Source organism: Colobus angolensis, unplaced genomic scaffold, assembly GCF_000951035.1.
Source record: "Colobus angolensis palliatus isolate OR3802 unplaced genomic scaffold, Cang.pa_1.0 Scaffold47, whole genome shotgun sequence".
Taxonomy (NCBI): Eukaryota; Metazoa; Chordata; class Mammalia; order Primates; family Cercopithecidae; genus Colobus; species Colobus angolensis.
Window position 1 is genome coordinate 774,446 of NW_012118154.1, and position 12,615 is coordinate 787,060.

Genomic DNA, 12,615 nt, shown 5'->3' on the forward strand with positions numbered 1-12,615 from the left:
GAGTGCAGTGGCATGATCTCGGCTCACTGCAACCTCCATCTCCTGGGTTCAAGCGATTCTTCTGCCTCAGCCATCTGAGTAGCTGGGACTATAGGCACCCGCCACCACACCCAGCTAACTGTTGTATTTTTAGTAGAGATGGGGTTTCACCATGTTGGCCAGGCTGGTCTCAAACTCCTGACCTTGTGATCCACCTGCCTCGGCCTCCTAAAGTGCCAGGATTACAGGCTTGAGCCACCGCGCCCGGCCAGAAAGGGGAAATTCCTATATTTTGTAAAATCCCCCATTTTCCACTTCTACAGACAGGATAAAGCCGAAATGGATAATCTGACACCCTTCTCCTTTGGGAGTCCAAGGTTAGCTGTGAAGGGTCTTTCTTTTCTGAACTCTTGGGCTCAAGAGATCTGCCTGCCTCTTGCCTAAAGATGCCCAAGACCCCATCTTTACAGAAAACTTAAAAACAAAACAAAACAGCCAGCTCTGGGTGCAGAGACTCAAGCTTCTCAAGCAATTTGAGAGGCAAAGGTGGGAGGATCACTTGAGGCTGGGAGTTCAAGACCAGCCTCCCAAAGTGCTGGGATTACAGCAGTGAGTCCCCTTGCCTGGCTAAGGGTCTTATTTAACTTTCTTCCTCTTCCTTAGATCCTGCCTCTGCGCCAGATCTCCTCTGCCTCTGGAGGAGGAGGAGGAATTTCTAACCCGGGCCCTCCATGCTTGCCTGTCTTCCCCACGATGTGATTTTACTACCTCTTGAGATTTGGGTGGACGCTTTTTCCTATTCCTGCTCCTCAGCCTGAAATTTTTCTCTCTTTTGCCATTTCAAATCCTTTACATCCTTAAGGCCTCCTTCTTCCACAGGATCTGAATCCTCTCCAGCTGCACTGAACCTCTCCCCATCATTTATTTATTTATTTATTTCAAGAGACAGTCTCGCTCTGTGCCCAGGCTGGAGTGCAGTGGCGCGATCTCGGCTCTCTGCAACCTCTGCCTCCCAGGTTCCAGTGATTCTCATGCCTCAGCCTCCTAAGTAGCTGGGATTACAGGTGTGAACCACCACATCTGGCTACTTTCTTTTTCTTTTTATGAGATGGAGTTTCACTCTCTTTGCCCATGCTGCAGTGCAGTGGCACAATCTTGGCTCACTGCAACCTCTGCCTCCCGGGTTCAAGTGATTCTCCTGCCTCAGCCTCCCAAGTAGCTGGGATCACAGTCATGCGCCACCACTCCTGACTAATTTTTGTATTTTTAGTAGAGATGGGGTTTCTCCATGTTGGTCAGGCTGGTCTCGAACTCCCAACCTCAGGTTGGAGTTCATCTATCCGCCTCAGCCTCCCAAAGTGCTGGGACTATAGGTGTGAGCCACCACACCTGGCCATTTTTTTTGTATTTTTCTTAGAGACGATGTTTCACCATGTTGGCCAGGCTAGTCTTGAACTTCTGACTTCAAGTGATCTGCCTGCCTCAGCCTCCCAAAGTGCTGGGATTATAGGCATGAGACATGGTGCCCAGCCCTCTCCCCATTTTTTTAAATAACTCCATGCCTTTGCACATGTTCCTCTGCTTTAATGCTTTTCCTCCTCTTGCAAACATTGAGATCTACCATGAGTCAGAGTTACTTCTTCCCCTGGGCTCCAGGCTCCGTTGGCTCAGACACCCAGCATAGCATAGAGAACATATCATAACTTTTTGTCTCCTTTAGCATAGTATGAGCTCCTGGAGGGCAGGGATCCTGTTCATCTACTGTTCGGTTATCCTCTGGAGCCCCAGGGCCTGACAGCCTAGGAGCTGTCATCCCTCTGCCCTCACTGACCATCGGGGCATTTCATTTTTTGTTGTTGGAAACAGTCTCAATTTCACGGCCCAGACTGGAGTGCAGTGACGCAATCACCTCTCACTGCAGCCTCAACCTCCCAGACTCAAGTGATAAGTGATTCTCCCCCCTTTTGGAATTCTCCCAAGATTCTCCGGAGAATTGGGACCACAGGAGCGCGCCACTGAGCCCGGTTATTATTTATTTATTTATGAGACGGAGTCTCGCTCTGTTGCCTGGCTAATATTTATTTATTTATTTATTTATGAGATGGAGTCTCGCTCTGTTGCCCGGCTAATATTTATTTATTTATGAGACGGAGTCTCGCTCTGCCGCCAGGCTGGAGTGCAGTGGGGCAATCTTGCCTCACTGCAACCTCTGCCTCCCGGGTTCAACCTATTCTCCTGCCTCAGCCTCCTGAGTAGCTGGGATTACAGGCACGCGCCACCATGTCCAGCTAATTTTTGTATTTTTAGTAGAGACGAGGTTTCACCATGTTGGCCAGGATGGTCTTGATCTCTTGGTCTCATGATCGCCCGCCTCGGCCTCCCAAAGTTTTGGGATTACAGGCGTGAGCCACAGCGCCCGGCCAATTTTTGTATTTTTTTGTAGAGACGGGGTTTCTCCATGTTGCCTACACTGGTCTTGAACTCCTGGGCTCTAGCGATCTGTCCGCCGCAGCCTCCCAAAGTGGTGGGATTACAGGTGTGAGCTACAAGGCCGGACCCCACTGACTGTTCTTTAACTGGTTTTCGAGTCTTCTCTGCATCTAGAGAAGTGGCATAAGATTATGGTCAAGAACATAGGCTTCAAGCCCAGTCATACCTGGGTTTGAAACTCTGCCACTTACCAAACTAACCATGTGACCTCAGGCGAGTGACTAACTTAAGCTTCCTAGTCTGTCAATGCCGCCGGTGATCACCCACTTAGACAGTCAGTCATCAGAGAATTAAAGAATTCCAGTTCCCCATTCCCATCATGCTTCCTCCTTCCTCAGAGATTTCAAATAGACTCTTCTGCCTGTAACACTTTGCTTCTCTCTCTCATTTACAGAATTATCTGTTCTGATCTCGGCTCACTGCAGCCTGGGGGAGAATCTCAGGTGGCCGCTCTCACACTTATTTTTCTCTCAGAGCACTTATCAAGTTGGTTATTAAACTTCCGTGTGATCACTGCATCAATGAGAGCCCCAGCCCCGGAATGTGGCCTCCCTGAGGGGTACCCCTGGCCCCTAACAGTTGTTCAGGAAATAACGAGACGAAGTGTAGGCATCCAGCACCCCTTGAATGCTTGGAAGGCGTCCTGCCTGCCCTGGCCCCCCTGGGGCACGTGAGGAGCCGGGACAGGGCTCGTCCGCGGTCAAGGTGCGCAGGTTTGGGAGTTGGGGTCCTGCATTCCGCCAGGATCATCCCAAGCCCCAACACGAGCAACCCCGGGGAGGCTCCCACCGCCCCGCCAGGCCGCGACCTACGCCGGCCGCCGAACTCCAGCCAGCCCGCAGGGAAGCTACTCAGAGAACGCAGGCGGAGACAGTGGCCAATCGGACCCAGCGGGCACTCTCATCCCTCCAATCAACACTACGATCCGCCCGGGCAGCTCGGGAATTTAAGGACACAGATGGGAAAAAGGTTGTAGAAAGGAGGCAGAAGGGACTGGGTTAAATCAAGCAGGAGGGGCAAGAAGACACACAGGACCCAACAACCAATGGGAGTTCTGAGGCTGGGGTGGGTCCGAAGGAAGGTCGAACAGGCCTAGGAGGCAGAGCTTTAAGTTGAGATAGCCAATGGAGATGAAGGCAGAGTAGATGGGCGTGTCCTAAATCCAATGGAAACAGAGCTAGAGGCGGGCGGGGCAGGAATGCGGCAGGTTGGAGACACCCTACCAATCAGACCAGGTCAGCAGCGGACAGGCTGGCCGGTTGGCTAATGGGAAACAAGGACTGCGGAAGGCCAGGGTCGGGAGAAGAGGCAGGAGGCTGGCGCTATCTTTCAGGTAGCCAATCACTGTCCGCTAAGAACAGCGGGCGTGTCAGCAGCGCTTTTAGGGACTCTGAGGGTCTCGGAAGGGGCCTGTGAGGGGTCTTTCAAGATTGAGGAGGCGGCATCGTCCAAAGAGGGAAAAGTGCGGTCCTGAGAACCGGGCGAAGGAAGGCGGTTGTGAATTTGGGATCCTCACCTCGGGCCTTGCGCCGAGTCTCCTGGTCACCGAGGCTGGGTGGCTTCTCCATGGAGCTCAGGATGGAGCCCAGTAGGTCCGCCATCTTGGGAGTGACTGAGAGGGGGCGGTGCGTCTTAAAGGGAAGGGCGGAATGCCTTTAAGGCCGGAAACACGTCGGAGGCGGAAAATCCCGAGCCCGCCTGGCCCGGGCGCAGATCCGAGGCCAGCGGCGCCTGGCGACCTCCAGCTGGCCGAGGCCCCGCCCCGCCCCCGTAGACAGAGGCCGCAGGCTGGCTGGTGCAGCGATGTTTAATGGCAATTCGTATAAACCAAGCCCATGCACAAATAGAAAGTGCCCGTGGAGCCGGCAGGAGGCCCCCGCCGCGCTAGAGAACCACAAGCCCGGCCGTGCAGCCCTCCCCGCGGCGCCTTAAATAGATTCTTCACTATACTCTGTATGTTACAGTATGTACAAGACCCCTCCCCTCGGGGGACGGGGCGGACTCCGCAACGCGTTCCTATGTACACCACCTCCCCTTCGGCCCTGAGGTCGGTGGCCAGAGTCGGGTGATGGGGTAAGACAGGGCCAGAAAGGGAGGAAACAGACGCAAACATGCGGAGTCGGGTGGGGGCATGGTCAGCCCTGAAACACGAGGGGCGTGCGCAGCGAAGGCAGAGGTGGGAACCGAGGCGGATACATTCAGAGACGCGTCGAACAAATAAATAAGGCAAGTCAGGAGGGGACCGAGTCGGGTGCAGGCAGGAGGAGCTGGGGAGCAGGGGCAGGCAGGGCTCTGGAGGTCACAGCGGAAGATGCAGGTATGTGGGGCGCGGCTCTTCTGGAGCCAGGACCAAAAGAGATGGGGCACGACCAGGAGGGACGAGGAGAGGGGTGTGGGAGCAAGGCGTGGGGAGGAGGGAGGAGGCCTACGAAGGGCTCCAACAAAGGTGAACGGGAAAGCTGCCGACAGGGGCTCCCCCTGCCCCAGAAAGCCCTCTCCCTGTTAAGACTGCACGAGGCGACCCCAGGGTGGTGAGAAAGGCGGTGGCCAGGTCAGGTGGCCAGTCCCGGCTGGGGCAGCCCTTCCAGCTCCTGGTTCTGCTTCAGTTCCCTCATCCTGCAGAGAGAGAGATAGGAGTCAGAGAAGACTGGCGATCAGGACAGGTGGCAGAGCAAAAGCCCAGGGGGAGAAGGGATGAGTACCTGTGTCGGCAGCGCCGCAGGAATCTCATGATCTTCCGGGCTGCCTGGTCCTGCTTCTTGGTGAGAAAGGAGCCTCTGGTGAAAGAGATAAAAGATGGACCTCACAGAACCCCCCAGGCATTGCATGCCTTCCGCCCCCTGGAACCCTAGGCAGGGAATGGCAGTGAGGCAAGCTGGTCAAGAAGATGAATAAGGGGGAATGGCGTGGACGCAGTGGGTGGGCACAGAGGGCTGGGGCTGAGCCCTACTTGTTGCGGGCAGGCAGGGTGGCCGAAGGCCGGTGGGGAGGGCCGGGCCTGCGGCGGTAGGAGCGGTAGTGCTGCTGGATGAGCACAGCCGCTCGCCGGCTCTGCTGAAATCGCTTCTGTTCATAGTAGCTTCGGAACTTGCTCTGGATCAGGATGGCCGCCTGGGTCATCTTCTTATAGAGGGCAAACTGCAGGGGTGGGGAGGAGGGACGGGGCTGAAATCAAGGGACAGAGACCCAAAGCCCTGGGGCTCACCCCAGAGAGGCTGATGCACGGCTCTTTCTGTAACCCACACACTCAGGGAAAGTGTGACTCATCACAGACCTCACACTCAGATCTCATGCCTAATACCTTAAGTGCAATCCAGGTCAGCTTGTGGAGAGAGAAGGGGAGTTAGGACTCTGGCAACGTTCTGGAACGGTTAGGCGTGGGTGTGGGTTGGTGGGTTGGTGGGTATGCTTTTGAGGGAGAAGGGTCTCACCTGCTTGTACTTCCGGTAACAGCGCTGGATTACAGCTGCCGCTACCTCCTGCTGCTCCTTCAGCCGCCGGCCCTGAGGGGAGAGAAGTCTCAGCACCTCATGACCCACATAATGGGATGTCTGACTTGTCCCTCCAACTTTTCTGGGGTTCCCCTGACCCTTTACCCCATCCAAGGCCTGTCTGCATGACTGCTCGTCCTCCAAACGCCCTGGGGGCCCGGTCTCCCCTGACTGGAGACGGTATAATTCATCCTGAGCCCCCTGTCCCTCTGACCTTGTACTTTCGGAAGGCCGTCTGGATGACTCGGGCCGCCTCATACAGTTCCCGCTGCTCATGATCGGATAGTGTCAGCAGGGCAAAATCACTTTCCATCTTGCCACTGGTAGATGCAGAGAGAAACTCTGCCCAGGAGGGTGCTGGAGGGACAGCCAGGCGACCTCGCTCAAAGGGCAGTTCGCTGTAGGGGGCAGGGAAAAAGGCTGTCATGAAGCATCTGAAGTCTTTCCTCTGCTACCTATGGATGGCTATGAAGGAAGACCACCAGCAACTGAGTCTGGAGAGTGACTTCAGAGTTCATTAGCCAGCTCAGTTCGCTTCTCCAAGGCCCTGGGGGCCTCAGCCAGAATGGAGCTTTGGCTGTGGAAAGCCACCTTTCTCCCTTCCTCCCATCTTTGAAGAATCTGGAGGCTTTGTCCTGAGCTAGTCACCTGGGAGGGGTTGAGCTGGGGAAATGGTCCACATTCTCCAGGTAGCTGGCCAGCCAGGACATGGTCTCACTGAGTCCCACAGCCCCTGTCCGCTCCCGCATTGAGGCTCCAGCCTCAGGCAGCCCCACAAAGTCCTCTCGTTTAATCCGCTCTGGTGTGGCTTCGATGATCTGCTTGGCCAGTGAGATCATGTCCACCTGGATGAAGGGAGAAGCTGAGTGAACCCTTAGGGGCCCCAACTGCCAGCTGTAACCTCCGTCCATTCCTGTCCCGTTCCTTCTCTCCCTGCCAGGTGCTGCTAACCCTGTCTTTCTGGGCCACTGTTCCAGACTCCTTCATTGATACTGGTGGGGCTCCCACTTGGGGGTCCCTCCGTGCTGAGATGCTATGGAGAATACAGGATAAAAAGGAGATACTCCCAAGTGGGGATTCAGAAGCTCAACAAATGGAGGACTTGACCCCCTTTCAGGCCAACCATCCACTGTCCTACCTGGGCCTGCCCCATGCCAGCTGACCAGCACATGCTCCCCATAGGCTTGGCTGTGCCCACCCCCAGCTCCCTTTCAACTCTCCAAGAACCATCCCAACACTTGCCAACTACTGCCCTGATGAATGGCTCCAGTCTGGCCTTTGCTCTAGCCCTGAAGCCTATGCTCCAGTACTTCCTGCTGGACACACTCAACACGGTCTACTTGTGGAGTTCTCTTAAGCTTTTTGTACGTAAAGTGCCACCCACTTACTCCCATTAGTCTCTCTAAACCAGATATGTTCCCAGTCTCTAGCAGAGAAGTACAAGGCTATACTTGAAGATTTACTTTCATTCCACAGACTTTCTTAGCTTTATCATGTGCAAGCCTCCTTCCTGCATCAGATCACTGCCAAATACCCCCATCTTGCCAACCTTACTTCTCCACACAACTCCCAGCTGCCCTGCGTCATCTTGGTTCTCCTAGAACCTTGTCCCTAGATGGATCAACAGGTAACTCCTACAAACCAGCTCTAACTGAAGATAGTCCCCAGAATTTTCGTGTGTTATAGGGACAGGGTTTCTTGCCCAGGCTGGAAGGCAATGGTAGTCAGCTCACTGCAGCTTCATACTCCAGGGCTCAAGGGGTTCTCCTACTTCAGCCTCCCAAGTAGCTACAACTACAGGTGTGTGCCACCATGCCTACTTTTTAAAAATTACTTTTTTTTAAGTAATTGGCCAACGTCTTATTTGAGACTGGTCTCAAACCCCTGGCCTCAAGTGATGCAATCCTCCCACCTCGTTCTCTAAAGTGCTGGGATTACAGGGGTGAGCCACCGCACCCAGCCAGAATATTTTTAAATGCTTTTTATATTTTAAATCTTACTATTTTGTCTTTCTATTTTTTTTTGAGACAGAGTCTCACTCTGTCACCCAGGCTGGAGTGCAGTGGTGCAATCTCAGCTCACTGCAGCCTATGCCTCCCAGGTTCAAGTGATTCTCATGTCTCAGCCTCACAAGCAGCTGGGATTACAGGCACGTACCACCATGCCCAGTTAGTTTTTGTATCTCTTATAGAGGTGGGGTTTCGCCATGTTGCCCAGGCTGGTCTCAAACTCCGGGCCTGAAGTGATCCACCTGCCTCGGCCACCCAAAGTGCTGGGATTACAGGTGTGAGCCACCCAGCCCAGTCAAAAAAATTTTTTTTTCCAACATCTGAATTGTGGGATCAGCCAGAATTTTTAACCTCCACTGCCTCATGACTTCCAAGTCACATGGTCTGAAAGGAGCTAATAAGCAAAAGCAAACCTTGCCTGTCCCAAAATGAAGTAAATGGGTCCTTCCTAAACGGAAGCCAGACTTTGATTGTGCTTCATGGAAGTTGGCCTCACCCTACCTACTCCACCTCTAGCCCCCATAACTCCGTCGACAGAAGCAGTACCGGGATCACATCCACAGCCTGTGGGCTATCGGCGTCCTCTGGAGCGGCCCCATCATCTGAGGCTGGTGGGAGAGCAGGAGGGGAGGACAGGGGCCCCTTGGAGTTGGTAGCCTCATAGTCCATGATGAGTAGGGGAGCCTCTGGGACACCAGCGGAAAGCTGGCCTGGGGCCACATCCTCCACAGTCATCTCAGAGGCTGGCAGAGGTGCAGGGGGGGGACTGCCATCTGGGGCACTAGAATAGGCTGATGTGACGGAGAAGGTGCCATCCGACAGCTCCGAGGGTGAGGAGACGCTGCTCAGACCTGTGTGGGGAGGGAAGAGAGTCAGGGCAGCAGGAGCCACGGCCATCCCTCAGTCGAGTCTCCTGCCTCTGCCATCCTGTTATCGGTCCCCCTGTCTGCTCTTGCTTCTGTTATCTCATCCCTGCCTCTGTGGTTTGTCTCCTCTTTTACTCCTTTCCCACCCTTTGGCTTTGCCCTGGCCTAGCCTCCTGCCCACATCCCTCTCTCCAAAAGATTAGGGCCACCCTCACCAGTGTCTGGGCTGGAGGAGGGTGGTGATAGGGCAAGTGGGGGCTCCACCGAAGCCTCTTGTCTCTGTAGTTCCTCAAGGCAGCGGGCAAGGCGCACATGACCCCGGGAATGAGCCACAGACAACGGCAGACGGCCCAGAGAGTCGGGAATGCTCAGTGCCTGTCGGTTCCAACGGAAAAGGAGCACGGCAGCTTCCAGGTGTCCCAGGGCACAAGCCCACATCTGAGGAAGGGGGCGGGACAGGAGGTGGAGGTTGAGGCCCGGGGCTCTTCCTCCAGTAGTCAGGTCTTCAGACCCCAGCCCACCCCACTCCCTGCATTCCTCAGGATCTTCCTTTTCAAGGGCGGTTCCCATCGCCCAGTGCCCCATGTGCACTCAGGAATTGTCATCCTCACCAGAGGGGTGCAAGAGAAATGATCCACGTTGAGCGGGTCAACCTCTTGCTCTAAGTCCAAGCTTCCAGTCTCCACACTCCTGGAGGGTTTGGGAGAGAGACAGCGGAGCCCAGTGAGGGAAAAAGTGGGCAAAGTAAGAACGTCAGAAGTAAAGGCACTAGGAGGCAAGCTGTACAGGGCCGGTGGGAAGAGGCAGTCAAGGACACTAGTTTAAGGAGGTCAAGAAGTCAAAGTGTCTTAAGTCAGGATATGAAAGTTCCCCAAAATGTGAAGTCCTCTCCCAGCCCCCTCCCTTCCCACAATGACCCCAGCTCCCACTTGGTAGGGCCCCAGGTCCTCCAGTTCCTCTTCAGTCCCTCTTCTGTCCCCTGACAGTTCTGTCCCAGAGGCTGCCCAGCCCTCACCCAGCTGCCCTTGCTCACCGCCACTGGCTCAGGGTCTCGATGAGGCGGGCATAGCCCTGGGCAGCAGCCAGGTGCAGAAGGCTCATGCCCCGGAAGGGGCTTCCGTGGGCCAGACGTTCAGGACCCTTCCAGGTGGAGCGTGGGATCATGCTTTCTACCAAGACCACTACCCGTGCCTCGAACCCAGGCCCCTGGCCTTCATCCTGCGATATACACACTCTTAGGCAGAGACCCGGGTATCTGCTCCCCTGGCTTGGGATGGCCTTGGCCACCTCACATCTGTCCTCCCAGCTTCGCATTTTACCCCCTCCCCACGCGTCCCACTCTAGGATCCCATTGGTTAAAGTTCCTGTGTGGCCTCAGTGTCTCCTGCTCCCATAGCCACTTCCTCCAGCCCATCCAGCAGCCAGAGCTCACACCATCTTGCCCATGTGCCTTCCCATCAGCTCAGATGAGTGCCATATTCACACACGGCTTCTTCCCCTCAGAAGCCAGAGCCTTCTCTGAGCCGTTCCTCAGTCCTCTTCTTTCAGAAACTTGGGACCCACCGCGATCCAAGCCCCAAAATGCTCCTGGCCCCTCCCCCGCCCCCTCCTTCACCTCCACTCTTCTTCAGACCAGAAATAGTCTGAAGCCCGGCATGCCAAGAGGATGCCCAGAATAGCCACTCTATCCACGAGGTGGGGATGGGAACGGGGTGACGTCAGGGAGAGGGAAGACAGGCTGAGGAGGCTGGGGACAGGGGAGGGGGGAGAGCCACGGGCGCTAGACGTTTTCTTCAGCTGCGTCCTCCCCCTGCTTCCCACCAGAGACCACCTCCCTCCTCACAGAAGTACCTGAACTGGAGGAGCGTCAGGACCCCGGCAAGGCGCCTGCCCAGCTGCTGCGATCTCTGCCATCCGCTTCTCCATCTGCTCCAGTCGCTCTAGTATGGACATCCGGAACTGGTTGTCTGAGGGGGAACGGGTGTGGGAGGCTGAGTGGGCAGAGTCTAGGTGATGCCCTGAACACCAAAAGCAGACCTGTCCCAAGATCTGGGGATGAGGACACAGAACCATATTCTTTTATCTTCCCTAAAACAGCAGCTCCTTTACCCCAGTAAAGCCCACCAGGACTCAGTCCTTAAGCTGGGGCTGTGAATACTGCCCACTGACCTAGAACCCGGATCTGGAACCAAAACTGTTTCCTTTAAGGTACAGAGGTAGTAGGAATTCCCAAATGGCCATCTAGCCTTCTGCAGTCCCAAATCCCAGGCATACACACTCTTCCCCCCAGCCTTTTCCTAGGTAAAATGTTCCGTCCGTCTTTGCAGCAGACACTACCTTTGTCCCCCATGGTGAAGGTGAAGGATTCCAGGGTCCCACCTCTTTAATAACCACTGCCCCAAAGAGCTCAGGGACTGTGATTTGAAAAGCACCTCTCCCTCCTCCCAGCCCCCTGCAGCTGTCCACAAAGATGATGGTGGGGGAGGGAAGGGGACGGAGATGGATAGCCATGTCCATTTCTCCTCCTCCTCCTCCTTCTGCCCCCCATACACAAATACACAAACACACACACACACACATCCCCCCAAGCTGTGTGTGTCCCGTCTTGAGATCAAACAAGGACAAGAAGGGGAGGCGGGAGGGGATCAGAGCCGTAGGAAAACAGACACAGAGAAACAGCGTGAAGGTTGGAGATGTTCTGAAATGCCAGGATAGAAGGGGATGAAGGTACACAGGTGATAGTAAGGGAGGAGGACAGAGAATGATGAACAGAAACCCAAGTAAAACAAGGGGAGGAGAGAGAGCAAAAAGATCAAGTGAAGGAGAATAGAGAAAGGACAGAGGAGGGCTGGGGGAAAGTGCCAAACAAGCAGTAAGAAAGGATGATCAAAGAGAGGCAAGTTAAGATACTGGTTCAAGAAGAAATGGAAAGAAGAGGGATGGAAGAGACTCATAGGAGAGATGGTAAAATGCAGATTAGACAGGGACAGAGAAATAAGGTAACGAACAGTCACAGGGCAGGACAGAGACAGCACAGGACTGAGAGACCTGGCCAGATCCCAAGGTAGGCAGACTCAAGTCAGAGACAAGCAACCCAGCACACACGCAGGCTTCGTGTGGGGGCCAGCTCCAAGGCCGAGGCAAAACTAGGGACCAGAGCTCCGGAGAGAGAAGTAAGGACAGAGAGAGACTAAGATAACACAGACGGCCGCAGAACTGAGAGGAACCAAGAGGCACCAACAAAGACACCAAGAGGAAGAGAGGGAGAAAAGCAAAGCTTGAGAAAGCAGCAGGTGCAGACAGAAACAGCGCTCAAGGCCACAAGAGAGAGAACCAGTAACAGGAACAAAAACAATCCCAGATTTAAATAAATACACACACATATATATATACATGTATGCATGTGCCTCCGTGTTTGTGTTAGTACACCATGTTATTAGCAATGGATATCACTGAGAAGTAGTAGTATAGGAAATTTTTCTTTTCTTTTCTTTTTTTGAGATGGAGTCTCGCTCTGTTGCCCGGGCTGCAGTGCAGTGGCACGATCTCAGCTCACTGCAACCTCCGTCTCCCGGGTTCGAGCAGTTATCCTGTCTTGAGCTCCTGTGTAGCTGGGATTACAGGCACAGGCCACCATGCCCGGCTAATTTTTGTATTTTTAGTGGAGACGGGGTTTCACCATATTGGTCAGGCTTGTCTCAAACTCCTGACCTCAGGTGATCCATCTGCTCTGGCCCCACAGAGTGCTGGGATTACAAGTGTGAGCCACCGGGCCCAGTC

At 54.6% G+C, this 12,615-nt stretch overlaps 2 protein-coding genes across 4 annotated transcripts in view; both read right to left on the reverse strand.

The window, feature by feature from the left end:
- Nucleotides 1-4,138, reverse strand: part of SPAG7 (sperm associated antigen 7) — a 15,456-nt gene extending 11,318 nt beyond the window's left edge. The window contains exon 1 of the mRNA XM_011958392.1: nucleotides 3,986-4,138. Coding sequence (XP_011813782.1) covers nucleotides 3,986-4,070 — 85 coding nt within the window. The 5' untranslated portion in view covers nucleotides 4,071-4,138. The remainder of the gene's footprint in view (nucleotides 1-3,985) is intronic.
- Nucleotides 4,139-4,262: 124 nt separating this feature from the next.
- Nucleotides 4,263-12,615, reverse strand: part of CAMTA2 (calmodulin binding transcription activator 2) — a 20,661-nt gene continuing 12,308 nt past the window's right edge. For 2 of the 3 annotated variants that reach the window (XM_011958390.1, XM_011958391.1), the window contains 12 exons: nucleotides 10,687-10,802; nucleotides 9,869-10,053; nucleotides 9,447-9,525; nucleotides 9,051-9,273; nucleotides 8,516-8,820; nucleotides 6,609-6,805; nucleotides 6,175-6,358; nucleotides 5,901-5,972; nucleotides 5,771-5,791; nucleotides 5,420-5,607; nucleotides 5,172-5,246; nucleotides 4,263-5,085 (listed from right to left, as the gene is read on the reverse strand). In XM_011958390.1, the coding sequence (XP_011813780.1) occupies nucleotides 5,022-5,085; nucleotides 5,172-5,246; nucleotides 5,420-5,607; nucleotides 5,771-5,791; nucleotides 5,901-5,972; nucleotides 6,175-6,358; nucleotides 6,609-6,805; nucleotides 8,516-8,820; nucleotides 9,051-9,273; nucleotides 9,447-9,525; nucleotides 9,869-10,053; nucleotides 10,687-10,802 (1,709 nt within the window). In that variant the 3' untranslated portion in view covers nucleotides 4,263-5,021. The remainder of the gene's footprint in view (nucleotides 5,086-5,171; nucleotides 5,247-5,419; nucleotides 5,608-5,770; nucleotides 5,792-5,900; nucleotides 5,973-6,174; nucleotides 6,359-6,608; nucleotides 6,806-8,515; nucleotides 8,821-9,050; nucleotides 9,274-9,446; nucleotides 9,526-9,868; nucleotides 10,054-10,686; nucleotides 10,803-12,615) is intronic. The other variant, XM_011958389.1, reaches the window with a different exon arrangement.